The sequence below is a fragment of the Dermacentor variabilis genome, unplaced genomic scaffold (genome assembly GCF_050947875.1).
Source record: "Dermacentor variabilis isolate Ectoservices unplaced genomic scaffold, ASM5094787v1 scaffold_12, whole genome shotgun sequence".
Taxonomy (NCBI): Eukaryota; Metazoa; Arthropoda; class Arachnida; order Ixodida; family Ixodidae; genus Dermacentor; species Dermacentor variabilis.
The window spans coordinates 37,722,257-37,745,046 of record NW_027460280.1 but is presented as its reverse complement, the minus strand read 5'-3'; the positions used below and the strand labels follow the sequence as shown (position 1 = coordinate 37,745,046).

At 47.7% G+C, this 22,790-nt stretch overlaps 1 protein-coding gene across 2 annotated transcripts in view; it reads right to left on the bottom strand.

Moving 5' to 3' along the window:
- The window catches only part of mura (ring finger protein murashka), a 168,681-nt gene that overhangs the window by 46,751 nt on the left and 99,140 nt on the right, over positions 1 to 22,790 (bottom strand). Inside the window, exons 1-3 of one of the 2 annotated variants that reach the window (XM_075677385.1) lie at positions 20,374 to 20,745; positions 20,012 to 20,082; positions 2,318 to 2,541 (exon numbers count right to left, since the gene is read on the bottom strand). In XM_075677385.1, coding sequence (XP_075533500.1) covers positions 2,318 to 2,541; positions 20,012 to 20,082; positions 20,374 to 20,488 — 410 coding nt within the window. In that variant the 5' untranslated portion in view covers positions 20,489 to 20,745. Of the gene's footprint in view, positions 1 to 2,317; positions 2,542 to 20,011; positions 20,083 to 20,373; positions 20,746 to 22,790 lie in introns of those variants that run through there. The other variant, XM_075677384.1, reaches the window with a different exon arrangement.

Sequence of the window (22,790 nt, the reverse complement as noted above, 5' to 3'; positions counted from 1 at the left end):
CAACTATGCACCTTTGCTAGTCACCAATATATTAATTCAAGAGCTCTAACACCAACAAATAGCTGAAACTATTGCAAAAGAGAAAGGAAGGGTCATGTTAAAATGTCTATACATGTGCTTTTTTTCCACAAAATTATCACTGATGTTATATACAGCATACAACGTAGGTTTTGCCACTCCTGGCCACATAAAGTGTGCATAATCTTACACATTACATGCCACTAAGTTTCTTCCCTTCATGCAATTTGTCTTAAAAGTTGCATTTTGCTAAATGCAAAGCAAGTTCGCCCAATTTTCCATCTTATTTAACATATATAGTTAAATTACTATATTTTAATTACAATTAATTACCATTCAATTTCTAGAACTAAGGTTGTCCATGTGGTGTCCACTCATGAAAATATTCTTGTCAACCTCCCAATAACAAGTGGTTCTTGACAACTGCTGCAATTGTAAACTCTAAAAACATTTCTCTCTTTGGAACGTATCTTTGTCCCACAACAATAACCATTCATCTATCTAGCTAGTGGTTCCTTCCTTAAAAACTCTGCACATGCTAATTTCCTGTCAGGAATGCTATGTCACATATTTTTGATAATGCACACGTGCCATTGATGACCTGGAAGTGCCAGGTGCACAAGTATTAAAGAAAGGAAAGGCACGGGACGAAGATACGTCCCAAAGGGTGTAAACTTTTTAGAATATGAGATTCTGAAGAGGACACAAATTAGCAAACATTTAGCAAAATTGCTATTTCCCTAATACAGCCTCCCTTCGTCATAAAAATATAAGGTTTTGACCTGTGTCAAAATCTTATATACCACATCTGTTCACAAGCACAAACTGCCAATGAGTGGTTATGCAGACTGTCATTTCAATTGACAGCAGCAAAGAAAAATGGGCATTTGCTGAACTCCCAAGCACAATTTGTAAGACCACAACATACAGTCCATAACAAGAGAGAGAGGAGCCCATGCTCAGTTTCTAGTCGCCTATAAAAATCGCCTTCCCAATTACGTCACGAGTGCGGGGGAGGGTATTCTGTAAGAGTCCACCTAGTGGACATGTTCCTTTCAACTTCCCAATTATGTCACGAGTGCGGGATTTCTGTAAGAGTCCACCTTCAGGACATGTCCATTTCGTCTGCGGCTGAAGTGCAAATTGGCTGAGCTGGGGTACGCGTCAAAGTACGCAGGCACTCCGGCCAATCAGCACTTCTGGATAGCCTTGGTTAACTGTCCATACAGTCCATTAATGTAAATGAGGGGCTTGCAGATTTTATTTGTCAAGAAAAAAAAAAAGAGGTGTTTGTCGCACCACTGCAGACTGCAAGATGGCTCGCGAGGTTAAAACCATTCGGCGCGCGCACACTCACACGAAGGCGAAACCTACGAGCAGGGGGCAAATGCGTGCGCGCTTCCGTACAACACTGCGGGATGCATTAGCTTATGGAACGCTTGAGCCAAATTACTACGTGTCATGCTACTGGGGCAGAGCTTGGACTAAGTAAACGGGGCGAACTTCTCGATCTCTCGCTAGCCTCACGGCGACTAACCTCATTTTGCTCAATCGATTTCTTCGACGCCGAAGTGAGCGGACGCACGGCTACACGGCACAATAAGACAAGGCAGCTTATTACAAATCTGAGATGGGTCAAGCTTGGAAGCGAAAGCAGCCATCGCTACCTGTCAACGGCGCGGCTTTGTTTCGCTGCTCCGCAGCAACGCGCGGACGCAGACGCTCTAGCGAGCACGAAAGCGTCCGCTGCCCACAAAAGTAAGGATACTAAACGAGGCTCGGTTTAGATAGCGGCGAAAAAGCCGCGGAGTGCAGCACCTTCGCAACACAGTCGCGCGCACCAGTGGAAACGCATCGCGATCGCGCTGCAACGACGATAAACTCACAAGGTGAAGGTCATATCCCGGAGCTGGCTGTGCGCGCGCGCCGCGAGAGCGCCTTGTCAGCTGGCTGCGCGCGCGGACTGCAGTCCACGAGAGCAACGAGGAAACGAAAACAAAAAATGGGTACAAGCGCGGGGCACCAGAGGCACGCGGGTCTGAGCACTACGGCGCGCAGCCCCGGCGAAAAGGACAAGCGAAAACGCAGGGAGCATTCGCGCGGTAAGAACGCCGATCGCAGTGGGGGGGCCAGCAGACGACACCTCGGGGCAAGGGTGGCGGACCGCGTCTAACGGTGCTTTGTGTGCCACGCGGGAGTCCGCACGCGGCGCACACTGCCGGTGCGATAGACAGACCTCGCAAACCGCGAGGCCCCGAAAGCGCTGGGGGCCTCCAAAATGGACGAGGGACACTCTTACCTGCGTCGGCACCTCGCCGTGTTGCTGGTGCACCTAGCGGAGTGGTGCGGCGGGTGATCCATGCGCCGCTGCTGATGCGAAGCGCTGCGCCTGCGCAGTGTGGGCGAGCCTTCGCCCCAGGCACCGGGCGGAGCGATCGGCACAGCCGCCGGGGTGGCCGCGATCTCTGCTGCCGCTGCTCCAAGCGACAGCTTCAGCCGTTTCCGACTCGGGCTCTCGCTCGCCTGCGGCAACAACAGATACACACACGAGTCTTTGGCTGTTGCCGTCGTGCGATGCCTCCGGAATGCGCGCAGTGCAACATGTGAACGCGGCCGGCGCAAACAATCACAACATGGAAGCCAGCGTGCTTTGTTCGTCTGCTTTCAGGCGCAGCAGCGCTCGCCCAGTGGTCGTTATTGAGCCAATTTCGGCGACAGAAAATTCGATATTGGAGAGCCTGACAGAAAAAAATGCGACCAAGCATCACGATATCGGAAGAAATGTCCACGGCCGCGAAAGCAGTTTTCATCGCATTAGGTAACTCATAATGTGACCGGGAAGGTGGTCAGGATATAACTAAAAATAGGCGCTACGTATTCTTGCAATTTGTACCCGCCGCGCCCAAATCTGAAAAAAAAAAAAAGAAACATGCACTACCGCTCGAAATAGAGTCAAAATTTCGAACATACCCTGTGGAGTTTGCCAGCACACACTTACGTAAGACTAAGCACTACACGTAAATGACAGCGACAGTACCTAAGTACGAAAACAGTAAAAAATAACTTGAGACCACAAAGAACTGTTAACAGTGCATCTCATGTATGAGCTCAGCAGACAAGACCAAAACAGCTAATCGATAGCTACGGTGGACAGTGTATAGCTAACACGCTTTAACGTCTGCTTTGTAAATGGGGCTGTTCCCGCCACCGATTCCCGCCTATTGGTATAGCAGACGAAACACGAACGATGCTTCATGAAGCGCTGAAAAGTTGGCCTGCAAGGTAAATAACAAGCGCAATAGAAAATCGCGGAGCAAAGATCGTGTTTACTTACGAGACGAACAAACGATACCGAAACATAAACAAGCGCACGTGGAATTTCCGCAAGCGCAGTCTAGATGGCGCCACCTATTCCGTTTGCCGGCTGAGTGAAATTTCAGCAAAACAAAGGCATGGAGAGCGCGCACTAGGAATCGCGTGTTCTTGTCAGTTCAAGTTTTCATCGTTCCGCCCGTGCAGTGTACAGTAGCTTCTAAAGTAGGTGCGTGTACACTACAGGCAATGGTACGACATGCTGCTTTGCAGTGGGAAGGTGCAGAACTGGAAGTAATAAACGTGAACGAAGATTCAAAACGTTCGCCAGTTCGGCTGACATCTCGATGCCAACAAAGACGAAGCCGCACGCGTCGTACAGTTAGTGGTCAAGTAGATCAAACACAGAAGTCCGTACGAGCCACGCTGCTCCTTTTTCGTTTTTTGTCCACCCAGTCTAGACAGTAATTTTGTCTTCACATTCTTCATTCACTCACAAAATAGTAAATTGACGTATCGCTCTCGAGAATCTTATTGCTGCATTAAGTACGGAGCTCTCGTCAAACTTCAAAACGAACCTTGCCTGCAATGTCTGCGATTTCCACTGATCGTTAGGTGGAATGCGCAGTTGTCACCACACACCAGACTTGTACGTAACGAGTTACAAGTAACTGATTATTTGTAATCAATCACATTTTGGTAATTTTGTAATTTTAACGATTACTTTGTTTACTCGGTAACGCTCAATGTAATTCGATTACTCCTTTCAGTAATCAAATTCCATGTAACCAGTTACATTTTCGACGAAACAAGCTGACAGGCGATGCAGCTTTGAGCACTTAAATTTGGAGAGAATTAATAGAACAAAGGTATGAAAACATGTACATGGGTTATCTCCTACCCACAATCAGCGTCCTGCAACTACACTTCGACCACCTGAACATGGCAGGCTTGCATATTTGCACTCTTGGAAGTCCGACGTCTGAGCTTTTTTTTTTTCTTGTAAATTTCTCTCCCTCTCTCCTAGAAGCGTTTATAAGCGGCCTTCATAGGCGGTAAGAGTTGCTGCTCAATTCTTCGCTTAGTGCAGTCAGGTCTATGACTTCTCTGATATAGACAGCAGTTTTTGGCCGTCACACGCAAGTTTTTATCTGTTACGATATTACGTGCCTCATATACACATTTTTGTTATTGTAAAACACGAACGGTATTTTTAGGGCTGAATAACATGCAGCTTTATCTTAAATCACATTACAGATTTGGCCACCCTCTCGAAGAATATGAACGTTTGCTGGTGTACGTAACAATTAACCGACAAATTGAAACGGCGCTCCTACGGCTCGATAGTGATTGACACTTCGGACGTTGCTGCCACGAAATCACCTATATATGATTTTCAGTTTTTTCGCTGGGCCTATCGGAAGCGCCTTCACCCAGCCCCAGCAACAGTGAAGCGCTGCGCCTCACAGACTCGAGCATCCTGGCATTGAGGCAATCTTGTGCGCAACGCAAGGCGTTTGTAACACACAGCCATTCTCTCCATCGTGCCCATTAAGCGAATGTTCAGTGTCGCTGCAGGTGCCTTCACGAAAAAACGAAGGAAGGTAACCGAAGAAAATTTCAATGAACAATTGTTCGTGAAGATAACGTATGAAGGGCTGCAGAGGGAGCACTGAAAGTGCCAGCCCGGCTAGTTCTAATTCCTGTATTAGTGCAATGTTAAAGTAGGGAGGAATGTAACGCTGAAGTAATCGATTAATATTTGACTAATTGTTCAAATACTTCCGCGGGCAGCAATTGGTTACTGTAATCAACTACATTTCTGAAGGAAGTAATTGCAATCGACTGCCTTTACAGCGAAGCTGTTAGCCTGTCAGTGGTCGGCATTTTTCGTGCCCGCGTCCGTTAGCAAAAAATGTGGGCCGATCCCGGCGGCAGGGCAGGAACACGTGGCTCGTACCCCCGGTATGGAAGAGGCTTCAAGCAGTCAGCGAAGTGAAGCGAAAAGTGCATACTTTTTTGGAATCACGCATACAACATGCACAACAGCATTCGTTTCAATAAATAACAAGCATCCGAACCACATAATTGATAAGGCGCTCCTGACAACAATGCGAAGCACGTAGCGCTTGCCGCATACGTTTCCCGGTAAAGATTACTGCTGCGCTAGCTGCCGTGGCGACGACAGCTTGAGACGTGGGGAGTGAGGTCTATAGATTTTCGTGTATAAAATAACCAGCCTAGCAACTGATTGCATTGTTGTTGTAGCGCCACTATAGGTCGCAACACATAGTTAGGACTCTCGAGGAGCGGCAATACGAGCGCTGCCAAAGTTACTATTGCTCTAAAGCAATAAGCTGCTTCATACGGTGATGTCATAAGAAGCCAACAAACACTGACACCAAGGGCAACATAGCGGAAATTACTTGTGCTTAATAAATGAAATAAAGAAACGGTAAATTAATGGAAATGAAAGTGGATGAAAAAACGACTTGCCGCAGGTGGGGAACGATCCCACAACCTTCGCATTACGCGGCTAACCCCCTTTCTTCTCGTTCACACGGTGATGGTACGACGTTGTCGTGGTGGTTTTTGACAGCTTCGCTGGACATCTACTTTCGCAAGGTAGGGATGGCGAGTCAATTTTTTTTCTGTAACGTGTACAAGTCTGCTCGACACGTCGATTTCGCCATCCAGATTTGAGCCGTTCGCATATTCGATATATTCAATTTTACGCAACAGTGAAGGTCTTGTATGTTTTTATTGTATATCACTCAACGTTGACGGTGTTCTCTTGTCGCCACAGAACGTTCTTTCACCCTGCCTGGATTCTTGTGCGTGTCACATCTTTCCATGCCGTCGGCAGAACCAAGTCACTTGGAAACTGAAGTGGCCTCGATTGTGTCATCAAATTTTAGATATTCGCCGTAAGTAGTTTCCCGTTTTACAGGTCATCTACTACATATCTGTACTACTCATATTCCTTCCTGTAAAAATTTCCTCTGGCGCTCCAATTTCCCTACGGCAATTTCGACGTTGTCCTCCGTGTAGAGAATGTTTCAAAGTGATTCTGTAATACGCTCGAAGAGAAAGTGTAGTCAGGTGCTAAACAGCACACTGCCACCTCCAAGTTCCCGGTTTCATCTAGGCAACTGCCTTCTCTGTGCATTTTCTCGATTCAGCCCGACAGATTATCTAGACGGGTTTTTCCTCAGACTTTCTGCAACGTGCCCTACGCTATCCCCAGGTCAATGAACACAGTGTAGAGCTCCTGGGAAATTTCTTCAGAACTCTCCATCACTGCCGGGTATGCATATGCAAAATGTCCGGGATTTGGGTTTGACAAGGGATCGGCAGCAACGAAAGATAAGTCGGTTGGAAGACGGTGAGCAGCAGAAGTGTGCTGGGACGCGTCCGCAGAGCGTTCTTTCAACCTCTACCAAGAGCAATCAGTGGCGCTCTGGAAAATGAAGTCGTGTATATGAGAACGTGGTACTGTACTTCTACACGGGCGCACGAGAGTTTGTGGCAGGTTAGAAGCATAAAATTTCAGGGGAAGGTATCCTGAGCGGCTCGTGGAAGGCGATCTGTCAGAATAAAGTGTTGAGTACTCCTGCCACCACCCAATAAAGCACCAGACAGTGGTCCATATTTCAATGGACGGCGGATCAGGTGGACACGTGAGGCCTCCTCGTACCCCTCATACCAATAGATGCCTCCCAACCCTGCCGCAGTGGGGCGTCGACAACAAGGCAGCAGTACTTTAGTTCACACGTTTGATTTCCAGCCGCCTAGAAAAATACTGGCAAGCCTCAGGTAGCCCTAAATAGTTTACAATACATTTCTACGAACCAGTTTTGGTTACGTTTCCCAGGAGTTGCGTGTGTCGTGACGTTATGACGCCGAAGATGGTCGCGCGGGGGCAGGGCATCGCGACGACAAAAAACGGAGACGTACAAAAGCAAAGTTCGCAACAGGGGATCAGAAAATTTGGTTGTGGGAGTTCAGGTTTTTTTTTTTTCTTGTTTAACGTAGGTAGGACATTAGGCAGTATAATAGCAAGAGCTTGGTGGCGCAACCCACCGCCCCGTTCCATAGGGGACGCTCATAACGTCCATCCATTCCAGGACTTACTTTTGGAAATGAGGTCGTTTGCTTGAAATCAGGGGTACACTCAGTACTCGATGGGAACCAAAGTTCAGTGGGACGCCTAGCATTGGGGCGCTCACGGGAAGACTACAAATGAAGCTGTGCAGGGTGATATGGGCTGGACTAGTTTTGAAGTGAGGGAAGCTCGCAGTAAAATTGAGTGTGAAGAACGGCTGAGGAATATGGAAGAAAGTAAATGGGCTGGGAGAGTGTTCAGGCATATGTACAGGAAAAACATTGATTCACAGAGAGTTTTGGAAAGTAGAAACCGTCAGAACGACATACGGACAACAAACTATTCGTAACAACCTGCCAAGGTTACTGAATAAATTACACAACGAAACCACCGGATTGGACAATACCTCTTTTAAAGCTCTGTATAGTTATTTCTGCCTGCACTAGATTGTTTCCCTGGCGTTTCGCAAATTTTTCCTCATCGAAACCAACTAGTCCCATTGTATAGCTTATATTCTTGGTTTTTCATTTGTTTAGTTTGTATGAGAAATGTTATTGTTACAGCTTGTGTTATGATTATATCTTTCTCACCCTCGTGTTTTTTTTTTTTTTTGAACAGTTGCGATACCATTGTGCTTATTGTTTTTTATCCTTATTGGTTAGAGATGTTTTTTACAATGACCTGTTAGAGCACATCTTTTTTTCTTCATTTGCTTCGCATGGTTCGCGATGCTCAATATTGTGTAAAGGACATTTGTAAACAATGATGTGCTACCTTTGTGCTCGCTAACGCCGCGCAAACGCCAATGCGGGGGCCTGCGGCTTCGTCAAGCTGTCCATGTGGCAGCTTTTTCTGCATGCCCCTCGCGTCATGTACTGATGCAAATAAACATCACTGTCATTGTCATTGTCACAGTGGAGGAAAAGAACTAGGAAGCTTACCAGCAAGTATGCGGCCTGTAGGGTGGGCAACACAGCAATAAAGAACGTCAAGCGGAAAGCCAGAGGCCGAAATAATCTCGTGGTGGCGGCAATGGAAAAGAAACCTGCCATGAGTAACTACTTAAGAGGAATAATGAAATCAGGAAAGAAACAATTTATGATAACTCAAAGGGCAGCTCATCACTTTTCGAAGCGAGATCGGGATGCCTTAGAACTCGCACCTATAAAGCGAGATATAAGAAGGAAGAAGCATGTGCTTGCTGCGGTAAAGCTAGGGAAACGATGGAGCATGTTGTATGAGAATGTGAAGACGTCTGCCCAGCAGTCAATTTAGGCACCACTGGCCTCCTTGAAGCCTTTGGGTTCAGCGAGAGCAGTGGAAAAGTAAACATGTCCGCAATAGAGATTAGTAAGAGGCGATTGGAAGATTGGTGGAAGAAATGTGGGGAAATGACAAAAAACGGAAACGTACAAAAGCAAAGTTCGCAATAAGGGGTCAGAAAATTTGGTTGTGGGAGTTCATAGCGGTGTTTTTGTTTTTTAACTTAGGTAGGACATTAGGCACAATAATAATTGATAAATTGCGGGGTTTAACGTGACAAAACCAATTTCTGATTATGAGGCACGCCGTAGTAGGGGACTCCGGAAATTTGGATCACCGGGGGTTCATTAACTTGCACCTAAATCTAAGTACCACGGGTGTTTACGCATTCCGCCCCCATATAAATGCGGCCGCCGTGGCCGGGATTCGATCCCGCGACCTCGTGCTCAGGACATTAGGCAGTATAATAGCAAGAGCTTGGCGGCGCAACCCACCGCCCCGTTCCAAAGGGGACGCTCATAACATCCATCCATCCCTTGAACACGCTCCAGCTAGCTTCTGTTATGGTGGTATGCATTGGGCAATCAGACCAGATGAATTTTGCTCGACATGTGTATCGAGATTTTCCGCGGACAGGTGAACGGAGACGAACATTATCGACGACCGTGAAAAAAAATTTTCAGCAAAAGCGAATGTCAGCTGCCAGAGAAGTACTTGAGCGATCCCCACCAAAGTGCCGCCGCCGGTTTTACGTGGTAAGCGGCTTCGCAGGGCTGTTACTTCGTTATTTTTGATAACCTCCTTAGCTTCTCTCGTTTCGGAGGTAGCATTTCGGTGGAGCTCGAAGTCGCCTAGAAGACTCGTATTGGCACCGGGATACATGGAGCGTCCTTACATGGCAACTTCGCCCGGCATAAATAGACGCGGCGGGACGACGCCGATGGTTCGCTTACGTTCAGCGAAAAAGAGGCGGACGCGCGCTAGCCGCGTATTTGTCAGCGTTGCGAGATTCTAGGAATGTGTTTTTGGAGAAGAAAAACATAGCAAGTAGGCTTTTTATTATATTATTTGTTGTTAATGACTTCACAAAAACAACCTGGAAAAAAGTTTCATAGCGGCGCTTACAAACGATATCCGCACGTGTCATTGAGCTGTAAGCGTTTTAGCGGGCTGGCTTTGCGCCGTCTGGCTACGTTGAGCGGTGGCACCGCGGAGCGCAAGCGTTGCAGAAGGTTTTGTGGTTCTCCAACAGTGACTTCAGTTTACTTTGCGTAAAACCCTCTGGTTATTCACGTTTACTTCAGTTTCAGTTCCTGTTTTAAAGCCTGCTCCAACAACAAGCGCTTAATATTGCAGCCGGAGAGGATAGAATTATCGGTATTTGGCATGAAATGGGCTTGTCAGCGGCTCTCGTCCTCGATGGCCCAGGCAATCCGTGCGCTGCCTGGGCCCACACAGATGCAAACAGCCACAAGACCAGGCATGGTCGGCTTCTAATTATAATCTGTCGTCGCTCCTTTTCCCTCAAGGTACTCGAGCAGAAGGGACTTGTAGTAGAGCAGGGGTGATTTCTGAGCGATGAAGTACAAAACCAAACTTTGCGAGCATGCGTGTCGAGATCAAAAAAGAAAAAAAAAACAGCTTCGGGCGCCGCGGACGAGAAACCGTTTCGTCCCCCAATCCCCGAACGCATATGGGCGGCACCACGCACACAAAAAAGACAATAATAAGAAAAGCAGTACAATGCACAACACTATTTTGCGCCATGGAACCTTCGATCGGGTTGGTAAGAAAACTTCACCGCACTTAGCTATCTGTTTCGTGAGCTTAAGTTTGTAGACGAAAAATAAGTTTACACAAATTCGTACTCTTTAAAAATTCAATATCCGGCTGTAATGATCAACGGTGTCCCTTTCACGCGCAGAGAGCCCAAAAGTGCGCAGCCAAACTGGCCCAAACGCCCGCATTCCTTTGCTTCAGCGCGGACGCGCGACGGACGCTCCGATGGAAAGGCAACAATACGCAAAAACCAACCAGCTGCCGAAAGTTGGAGGGAGATCAATCGTCCCGACGCCTGGTGAGCGCGCGAGGCGCTCCCGCCGCTTCCGACGGCGATTTTCGCCGGGCGGCGTTTTTCCGATCAGACCGGGTAGCCGGCGGGAGTCAAAATTTTTGGACGCCGAAGGGCGAGCGTTCGCCGCCGGGCGTATTTTGTCGCCTGGACGCCGGCTTTCCGCTCCATGTAGCCCGGGCCGGGCTACATGGAGTGAACTTTCGCGGCGAAATTCGCGCGGCAGAAATAGACGCGGTGGCGCGACGCCGTTCATTAGCTGGCTTGGCGACATGGGGCGAAAAAGAGGCGTACAGAGTTGCGCGTTCACTGCTTCGCTGTTAATGTTGCCAGACTCGATAAATCATGTTTCACTAAAAAAAAAAAAAACTATATAAAGGCTTTACATTCTATTATCTGTTGTTAATGGCTAAGCAATTTAAGAAAATAGTTTCATAGATCAAACGCCTAAAGAACGTGAACAATACGTTCCCGTGCGCGAACAATCTCTCGAATAAGTTGTGGCCTTCAAGTGGAGAGATCAAGTGCGAAGTAGCGCGCACGGCGTCAATTTTATGTTGAACAATATGAACAGTGGGGCCACCAATGAGTGCCCGGTGGATCTACTGCTTTGTTTGGTCGTTCAGTGGTTAAGTATTATCAAGGCAATCCCACAAATGTATACTATAGGTATGTGCGGGTCACCTGAGGTTTAAGAAAAATTAAACACTGGGGCTTTCACGTGCCGAAACCACGATCCGATTGATTATGAGGTACGCCGTAGTGGACGACTCCGGATTAATTTCGACCATCTGTAGATCTTTAGCGTGCACCCAATGCACATTACACGGGCGTTTTACAGTGAAGCTGTATATGGCTAGGGCTCCGTGTATTTTTGTTCTCCGTGAACAAAGACTATCATCATCAATGCCTCATACCGCCGTAAGCATGCAAACACTGCAATCGCTCATAGCCCCGTAAGGCAGAGGCTACAAGCACTCAGCAACAGGAAGCGAACACTGCTTAGATTCTTTAGAATCATGCATACAACATACAGAACAGCATGTCGAAAACTCCTTATCAATGGCTCATACCCCCGTAAGCAAACAAAAAATGCACTGGCTAATACCCCCGTAAGGCAGCGGCTACAAGCACTCAGGAAAGTACAGCGAACAGTGCATACATTCTTTGTTTTGTATCGAAAGCATATATACACTTGACAGGAAAGGGGAAGCGAGGACCAGGCTGGCAACTGCGGCCGGGAGGGGCACAACGCCTGCCTACTCTTCAGAAAGGAGGGGACAGAAACATTAAAAATCAAGCATACAGCATACAGAACAGCATATGTTTCAATAAAGAACAAGCTAAAAAAAAGTATCCGAGCCACATAATAATAAGGCTCTCGCGGGATAGCAATGCGAAGCGCTTCCCGCAAACGTTTCCCGGTAAAGATTACTGTTGCGTAAGCTGCCGCGGCGACGCCAGCTTTCGACGTGGGATGTGATGTCCCTAGCCTTTCAAGTATGAAATAACCAGCCTAGCAACTGATTTCAACGTCCTTCCAGCACCGCTATAGGCCGCGTAAAATTACGATTACTCCCATTCCTAACATTACTCTAAAATAGCACTGTATACTACCACTACTCTAAAGCCGTAAAATATTGCACACCACCCTCAGCAGTTGTATTGCTGGTCTTCAACAGCTTCGCGGGTCATCGACGTTCAAAGTGGAATGGCTCATGTTTCTTTTTAAATTGCATTTCACGCTCACCGAAATCCCGGCCGCGTATCCCGCGACCTCGTTTAGCAGCGTTCCAGCTTATGCGTCCGAAAATAAGAGAGGACATGCGAAATACGAGTGTTTTTCCTTCTCAGTAGCATCAACCGCGTTAGCAAACCCATGGAAAGCCTGAACATTCGTAATGAGACTACTAAGAAAAATGCGTTACTTAATGGTTAACTAGAGAAACTCGCGTTGCATCATTACGGGAAATATCTGACGATTTCTGACTATTTCTGTGTGTGCTCGATACCCGCTTAAGTTACATTGCTTATATATAGTGACATTGCTTATAGCAATGTCACTATATATATGCGGGATAATCAGTTTTAATTTTTCCAGAATTCTTAAAGATCGCCTGTTGCAGATAGCATAATTCTTATCCTTGAGCTGGATTATTAGAAGAGGCGGACATTACCAGCACGCGAAATCTAAACACGTATTCAGCTAATTAACACACATTCACAAATTAACTTCTTAATTGCTTACTTTACGGCACATATTACAATTTACTTATTTTAGCCGGTGAGTTTCCAAGACGTATCCGCTTGAAATGAATTTTCAGGGTGATATATCAGCTCCGAGATATATTATTTCCTAAAGTGTGACACGAAATAATGGGCGTTCTAGTTAACTTTGTGCCTCAATGCATAGAAGAGCATTTTGTTTAAAAAATGAAAACGTAAGTGAAACAATCGCATTTTGATGGCGAGTTTGATGGCGCATATCTCGAAAACTGGTGTCATTCTGAATATTCATTCCAAGTAGATACGTCTTGCTAACTCGCCGGCCACAATTCGTAAACTGAAATATGCGCCCTAAAGTAATTAATTAAGAAGATAATTAGCGATCGTCTCGAATTAGTCGAATATTTGTTCCGATTTGTCATGCAAGTAATGCCCGCCTCTCTGAATAATCCAGCTCAATGACTACTTATGTTATCTGCAAGAGGAGATTTTTGAAAATTCCGATAAACTTAAAGGGACACTAAAGGTTACTATGAAGTCAAGTTAAAGTGATAAAGCAATGCTCTAGAACGTCTAAGGCGTCAATAACCGAGAAATTGAGGTAAATGCATGACACGATTTGAGACCTCCTACCCCCCCCCCCCCCAGCGACATTCCAGTAGTAGCCCGATGACGAAGGCACTCCTGATCATAATTTATGTCACTAGTGCTCAACTACTCGTATTAAAAAGATCATTTCATTAGGTTATAAGACGGAAGAAAATGCTATTTGTCTACTTCTGTTCGATTCTAAGAAAAATAACATTTTGACATTACTCTTCAGTAGTATGGGTGGTCGAAAGGTTTCGTTTTCGCTCGACTCTGCGCCGAGCGCGCTTGGGAGTTTCAGTTGTTTCGTTATCGCGTCGTGCTGCGCTGGTTCTGCTGGCTCGGGAAACTTGCATTTGGAACAAGCAGTGAGAATGCCACGTCCATGTGATGTCGTGGGATGTGCGAACGGTCCGCGGAACTTGGTCAAGGGGAGTTGCAGCAGCGAATCCAAGGTTACTTATCACTGTGTGCCAATGAGTGAACCTCTCCGTTCGAAGAGGTGAAGTGCCGTACCTCTGCCACAGCGCGTTGGCAAAGAGCCGAAAAATCGCATAGTGTGCTCGCTGCACTTTCGTCCAGAGGATTACGAGTTCAACGCCGACTTACTGAAGTCCCGTGGAGTGCCTTTCAAAACGGTCTTGCCTGCATTCTCCGAAGCGCAAGAACAACTGCAGATACGAGTGCGGCAGGCGGGTGCGGCATTTTGTTTTTACGAAGGAAAAGCTACAAATGTGCGAATATGTACAGCCATGACATACAGTTGCAGTCGTAAACGAGAAGAAAAGGGGTTAACCGAGGGGCCCGATTTTATTAGTCATAACATGAGTAGCCAACAAACACTGATACCAAGGACAACATAGGGGAAATTACTTGTGCTTAATAAATGGAATGAAGAAACGATAAATTAATGGAAATTAAAGTGGATGAAAAAACAACTTGCCGCAGGTGGGAACCGAACCCACAACCTTCGCATGTTCGTTGCAGTCGCAGTAGTACGCAACGACGCCGGCAGCGCGTGCCCTCAGCAGCAGGTCACGTTCATCAGTGCTTAAATTGCTGAAGTCGAGCCCAGCATCGCGAACCAATGTGTCGTTGTCAGGGTCGTCGATGGCAACGAGCGTCAAAGTTGGCGTCATAAAATAAAAGAACCAGCTTATCGTCGCGCGCTTTCCCTTCTACCAGCCACCACAAGTTCCGCTTTCGCGCTGCTGTCGGCTCTTTCTTGGCTCTGTTTCTGGCCACGCGTTTGCGTTTTGCGCAGAAAAGCCGTAGCGCCGTCTGCGGGCGCCGTTTTACTCACCGACGGCGCAACGTCATTATGAGACCATGACGTCACAACTCGATTCGAGGGCGGGCGATTTGAATTGCGCTAGAGGTACACTTCAGAACGCATTTTCTCTTAAAATAAGTCTCTTCTACGCATGAAACAAGCATTTCGAGGTTTCTGGGATGGTATTTCAACAGTCCACGTTGACTTAATATTAACCTTTAGTGTCCCTTTAAGAAATGAGCACCGACATAAATTTCGGTTTGATTGACACTCAAAACGGAAGCTGAGGGTATCGGCAGTTAGTGCTGTTCGCAGCCCCGCACAGTGCATATGTGAATAGTTTTCCTGTACTCTATATCTTCTTTTCCTGTCCGTTTACTCGCTTAATTCGCTCCTCCACTGCTGCTGACCGCGGTTCAGGCGTCAGCAGACAGTTGCTGTGGTCAGTGGCAATTCTTCCTTCCCTTCCTTTTCCTATATTTATCAAGTTATTTAAAATAAACAATTACAATTACTAATACCAAGTAGAATTGTTAGCTCCACGAAATAGCCGCGCAGCGACGTCAAAGGAGGCATCGATCGAAACGGACGGAATTACCGTATATGTAGGTCGATCTTTTTTTATTCCGGCAATGTAACCCAAAATGAGCTATCGACCTATTTCGTGACCAAAGAATCTCAATCGACCTATATTAGTGAACAAGGCTAGCAATGTACCGAGCTAACAGAGTTCCGTCGCGCCCGCCAGTCTCTATAGATTATAGATTATCCAGACTGGTGTTAAGAAATGCTGCATGTCCAACGCACTCGACGTCGTTGATAGGGTGCCGAGGACGCCTGCGAAGCTTCCGACGAGGAGGCAGCTTATGGCATTGACTAGTAAGGTTTGGTAGCCGAGCGTACACAGTAAGTAAAGATGTCATGTTCACATGTTCAAAGTTTTTCGCTTTTATAAAATGATATGGGTCGACCTATATTCGAATCACAATTTTATATTTCTCGACGAGTTCAGTGTATAGGAGTCGACCTATATTAGAGTGAATACGATGACGCACTGCTATCGCGCGATAGTCGAATACAGAGACCATCCGGCGACCTCAGTTATGTGGCCTTCGCCTGCACTTCATATGCATGCAAACAACGACAGGAGTGCACCGACCGCTCTTGAATCAAATGGCCGCTTTGGCCTCGTGCCAAGTTTTTTTCTTTTTTCATTGGGCATCCCATTCAAAGCCTCCTGTCTTTTATATTCCAAGTGTAAACCAGCCATGAGGCATCACGGTGATAAAAGCGTTGTGCGGACAAAGTTCAGGGACACGCGAGCGGACGCGCACTGCAAAGCTTCCGCTCTCCCTGTCATGTCGGCCATGATGTGCCAGTAGAGCCGAGAAGACAAATTTCCCTAGATTCCCTGTACATTACGTAGTTTCCTACGTCCTGGTCTATCCGCACTTCCCTGCAGTTACGACATTATAACTTTATAATAACGCAAGTGTCTAAAACCACTTTCAAAAGCATGCGGAATTACACTCGTAGCAGTGTGTATAGCGCAGTTACCTGCAGAAACCCGATTTACACGGGAATATAAAATGAATGACAGACTAACCAAGTTTCTCATGTGCTTGATTGAGTGATCGCCCCAGATTAATTGGGCGCGTGAAGTCTTATTACTGTTTTTTTAATTGTTATTTGATGGTATCAATATTGTTAAACTTTAGTAACACTAGAGTGATGTTCACTGTCTGTATTCATGTAACCAGTACATGTTGTTGTAATGCATTACTGTAACCTCTTATTTCCTACATTTGTTTACATATTTGATTGTTTTGTGAACGTTTCACATATTGTATTGCCCTCCTGCTATGCCTCCAGCTGAGAGCAGTGCAGTATTGAAAATAATAATAATAATAATAATAATAATAATAATAATAATAATAATAATATTATTATTATTATTATTATTATTATTATTATTATTATTATTATTATTATTATTATTATTATTATTATTATTATTTCGGGAATGTAAAAAACTTGCAAGTATGAATTCGACCCTGCATCGTGCAAAAAGTCCAGTAAGGTTCTGTGATTATCTTGAGCCATCTTGACCACTTCAGCCCCCGACGGAGGGCAGTCACTTCCGCGAGCCTTATTCGAGTAATTCTCAAGCGTCATTCCGCCCCGATCAGAATGCAGCGGTCTGTAATCGAGCTGGCGACCTCGTGTTCAGCAGAAACACGTCCACAGCTGTACTCGCCTCCTGGACCGAAGGTTGCCCTCACTGGCGCGACACGGAAGCAAGGAGAAGCAGAAGCTATCGCGTCTTTTCTTGTGTGTCAACATGGTCAGTCTGCATGATGCTGCTGTGGGGCGGCCACACGAACTGCGGGACAAACTTGACGCTCGGAAGCAAAACAAATAATGGCAGAGGGAAAGAAGACTACGGCGAGAATAAGAGATACCGTTGCAAGGATCCCTCTGTGCACCAATGCGCATTCAAATATTTGCCGACTAGTTAACTATAGGACACCTTGTTTGAATCCGAACGTATTGGCAAGAACTGGTCGCATTAACCTTTAAGCGCTTCTTGCTGGTCTAGGGCGAGGGGCGCAAATTAACCCCCATACACAGATGAAGCAGGCGATCCGCTCGCATTGTGTATACCTTGTGCACGCGGGTTAATATGCGCTCCTTTTCTAACAGCTTCGATTACAGCGACACTATATAGCCGGATCCCAAACAGTGCGTTGGTCATCACAACGCACCCATGTCTATAGACATACTGCCCTCCGGTGCAAAAGCGGGCTTTCGCACACAAACTATATCTATGGTTTTTTTTTTCATATTTTGATTTCTTTGTTCTGACTGTCTCGATGTTTATTTTTATGCCCGTATGTGGTTCACGTGAGCTTCCTGGAGCACGAGAGCGCAGAAGCACAGCATCATACTGTACGGAAACGTAGCAATATATCTGCCCTCTGACATATAAATGCATAAACGTGAAATAAAAAATTACAAAAAAAAGCAGAAGAGTTATCTAAATACTTGTTGCGTCTCAGTGAGGCGTATAATCGCCCCCCCCTCCCCCCCGATATAAATAAATGGATAATTTTCTTAGTACATAACCGGACGCGTCCCGCATCCTCTCTCTTATGTGCCGACAAAGTGGCGGAGATGCATCGTAGGCAAGTTCCTACGGCTGGCAACACTGAACTCACGGCGTCACTCTCAGTATCACCATAATCTCTCTTCGCGAGCGCACCGAGGCTTCGACAGAGCACGACAAACCAGCTCCGTCTATGCCAGCTCACATACAGCGGCAACGAGCTCTCTCTACACAAACTCAAGCGGATCGTACATGCGAGATCACGGAAGTCCACAACAAACAACCAGCTATATGTAGCGTGCTACAACACTACCGACCACGGCTACAGGTCGCGTTCACATCCACGCAAGGGAGAGGAGAAAATAAATAGTGAGCAGATTTCTCGCTCGTTGAAATGCTTTAGACGTAAACTCACCTCACCACAAACGCTACGAACTGTGCAGGCGGAAACCGCGGCGTATGGGCGAAGCTTCGGAAAGAATGGAACGAACGAACAGACTTCCTGCCGCGCGCTTGCACTGCCCGCCGCCAATGCTCCTGCGGAAAGGTGCAGACATCAAAACCAGAGAAAGCTCAGCGCGGCTGACCCGCCGCGTCCTCCGCTCTTGCGGCATTCTGGCACGCAGTGGAAACGAACCGCTGCCAGCTCTCGGAATGGTTGTGTCACTTGCGCCGGGGAAGCGCGATGGCCCAAGAGCCGTCCGGGGCGCACACGCTGTACGCGCGCCGCCTGGCGTTTCGAGTGCTCCTGAATTCACGAGCACACCGCCACATTGATTACGATGCACCATTCCGCTAAGCGTAACGGCGCCTGAGGCATCAATACATCCAACTACGCCGCCTGGAACCTCCCTCAGAAATTCGAAAAAAGAAAACGAAAGCCTGCAATGCTACTCTTGCAAACACCGAAGCCAAGCAATGAGTCAGCAATCTCTCACTGCCATAGTGTTTCACAAGTGCAGTTCTCCGCATCACTACCGCTTTGACATTTCGCGCGAGTATATACAGGGTGTCCCAGCTAACTTTAGCCAGAGTTTAAAAAATATGCCGCTGCACTCTAAGACGACGCGACCAAATGCATCTTACTGATTATTGTATGGAGTAAGCCACACTATTTTTTTATTCTGCTTAATTGCATAATTAACCAAAATTGACCAACTTTGGAAGCAACGAATTTAGGCAAAAAAAAATCCAATTAGAAAGTTGTGGAGCGCTTAGCAAAACGTCCGATTAGACAGTTTGTAACTTTCTATTGGGCATTAGTGTTCTTCCGCTTACTGCAGATGCCCACGAAATACAACACAACACTATGTGACATGTCCGCTTGCGCGCCGGGATTTCAGCGTTCCCAAACGTTCCGCGTGCAAACGAACATAGCATTTAGCCGGGTGTTGTTATTGCGGCTGCTAATAAGAAAATTATACAATTTACAGACTTGGTGTTTTGAAAAGATTGCTCCATAAGTACAGACTACTCATCCATAACCGATTTAGCCAGAAGGAAGAAGCATTGCAGTTAGAGCGAACAGCTATAATGAGCCCACGAGCTCGGATTTTCAAACCCCTACGCGATCTCAGGTCACATGGGAGCCTGGGAGACCATGTTGATATCTTAATCACCCCTGGCTCCACAAAATTTTCGTTCGTCAAAGCGGCATTCATAAAAAAAATCTCTCGAAGCCTAGCGGATCCGGCTCCCGATGCCCGAGCCGCATAACGCATTCCAGTCCGCTACCATAACAACTTCACAAGTTAAAAAAAACAAAGAGAAATTACGCTGACCGTCAGCGCAACCGGCATTGCAAGGCAGTGGCACAGTTTTCAGGCACACCGGGGTATAATGCGGCGATATAAGCCCTGCAAATATTCGCGATTGCATGCAGACGACGAAACCCAGCGTACACGCTCGCGCGACGCGGGCTTTCGCCGGCAACAGTTGCGAGATTGAGGCAAAGCTGTAGAAATCAACACGGAATCAAGGCGCCAATGCAGCCGCGCAAAATCGCCAGGCCGTCTTCACGGCGGTAAAGAATATGGAGCAGCCGCTCACCTTCTGCCGGGAGTCCTCAGGCGGCCGGAGGTTCGGGAAGTAGAGGGGCGACAACGGTCCCGCCGAGAGGTCTGAAAGGAAGACACAAAATCACATGAACGCGCGGTCCATCTGTGACTCAAGATGTGTACACATCCACGTAACAAAGGTGGGGGGGGGGAGCGGAAAGAGAATATGTCGTCACTTTCAGTTCCTCCCATTCTCTTAGCAACCGCTAGACTCCTATCGCACGAATGTGGCAAATATATATATGTTGCCATTCACAACCAAACGTACTCATCACACGCGTGCACATAGACTGCCGCTAGCACAGCGCGGTACATCGACGGCACGCGGAGAGAGAGCGGCAAGCACCGACTGACCCAGAACGTCGTCGGCCACCTCGAAAGGGCCGCTGGTGCTCTCGGGCGTGTGTCCAGACGGGCCGGCCACATCGCTGAGCATGGGGTCGTGGACTATCTCGTCGTCCTGATTCATGCCGTGACAAGGAAACTCCTCGCCTAGCTCGTCGGGCAGGCAGCACCGGGAGACAAGCCCAGCGTTGGCTTGCGGCCCCAGCAACCGTTCGCCCAGCGGCGTGCGGGCGACACGAGCGCTCAGACACGAGCGGTTCGCTCACGCTGCGGGGCCCCGCGACAATACGCGTGCCGCGAGCACGGATCAGGCGCGCAAGAATTCGCGGCTGTGAACGCAAAACACGCGCTAGGGGTGCGCGCGCTAAGTCACGCGCCACCGCACGGCTGCGCAGCTCCTGCTACGGAGACCACCGTCGCTAGTTGTGGCGCCAAGTGAGCCTGCCCAACTTCGTGTGCGCCGCCCAAACGGGCCCTTGGGAGTGACGCAGTCACCTCCCGACAAGCAAGAACAATCGAGCATGAGGGACGCGGAGGATGTGCCACGGCGTCGTCTTCCAGCGGCTTTGTTCCGGGGCTAGCCACACCAGCGCGAGACGCCGCGCCGACGTCCGGTCACAGAGACGGTCATCCGAGATGAGAACCCCGCCGACAACGGCAGCCGGCAACCGTCACGGCGCGACTATAGGACGGCCGCCATGGCGACGCATCGCCGGATCGCGTTCCACCAAGACGCCCCCCGCAGGCCGCGGCGACTGCTGGTCGCACGTGGTACGGACCTCTCGCACGCGGCGCCTCCAATAACGTCGCCGGAAAGCCTCACTGGCAGCGTCGAACGACGCCGCGAAGACCCCACACGTGATCACCCATCCAACGCCACAATGGCATCGGCGTACCATCGTTGTCGTGCACCGGGCACAGGACCCGGTGGCAGTGGATGACGAAATGGGTCGTCGATAAAATGCGAAACGGTTATGGCAACGAGCAACGCCCGCGATAACAGGTCAAATTTTTAAAAATGCGCACGGCAGGCCCGCCTTCAAGGACGCAAGTATTTCAGTCTGAATGCCTCATAGGATGCCGCAAGCACGCAACACTTTAGTGCAAATATCGTCTGAAGCCAGCAATAGTTCATGAATGAGGTTAGAAAGACAGCAGTATGGATTAGAGCCAGGAAAAAGAAGCGTAGGAATCAGACGACGACTGGAAGCAGGAACAACACATCCTGCTGCCTTGGTTTAAGTTTCCGTCCTGCGCTGGTTTTTCTTAGCGATGAACAAGCAACATGCGCGATTCGCAGCCATAGATTAGAGAATGGACGAAGTGGAGCAATGGGCAGGTGATGCGCTGCGTGAACGGTCAATAGGAGCAACAGTGCCATGGTCACGGAAACGCTGTAAAGGGCAGCAATGCATTAAATGGAACGATGAGATTCGGACATTTGTATAGGCCTAGGATAGGCTGAGTTAATGGAGGACAGAGGAAGCGAACTTTTTGGGAGTGGCCTTCGTCCTACAATGAACATAACATAGGCGGCTGCTGGTGATAGCTTCGCACACTTGAATTACTCGTAAAGCAAGTCATAAGAAGCCAACAAAGACACCAAGGATAGCATGGGGGGATTTACTTGTACTTACTAATTGAATTAAATAAATGATAACTTAATGGAAATCAAAGTGGACGAAAAAAAATAACTGGCCGCAGGTGGGATACGAACCCACGTCTTCGCACGACGCGTGCGATGCTCGTACAAATTGAGCTACCGCGCGTTCAATTCAAGCTCATATCGAGCAGCGAGGGGACTATCGATTATCTCAAATATTTCTGCGATGTCGAACGTGCCTTTACCATTACTACTAACGAGGTGTTTGGTTACATTCTACATATGTAGCCAAGGCTCTGTTGTTTCGGATAGCTGAAGTGCACCGTTAAGCTAATGCTTAAGAGCTCCTCAAGTGAAAACTATTCATGCTGCCGACACAGCCTACAGAGTGAGGACCTTCACAACAGTTTTCCCCACGCGGACAAACGATCGCGATATGAAACTGATCAAGAACCAAACAGAGACCTCCAGGAACCAGCTGGCAGCTGAACTAGTATAGTGCAGTGACAAGCGCAGCAGAGTGGTAACCGCCTCCGAGAGGCAGGCACGTGCGCCCAAATCACGTGTGTGCGTGCGTGTGTGTGTGAGAGAGAGAGAGAGAGAGAGAGAGAGAGAGAAAGAGAGAGAGAGAGAGAGGGGGGGGTTAACCAGAGATTATCTCCGGTTGGCTACCTGTACCGGGGGAGGGGCAAAGGGACGCGATAGGCTGTCGGAAAACGTTAAGGGCCAGCAAATATCTTGAAGTACAAATCAGAGAGAAGTTGTGAAGACAACTTCTCTTTGTTTTTGGCAGTGAGTATACATGCTGCACAGAGAACCCACC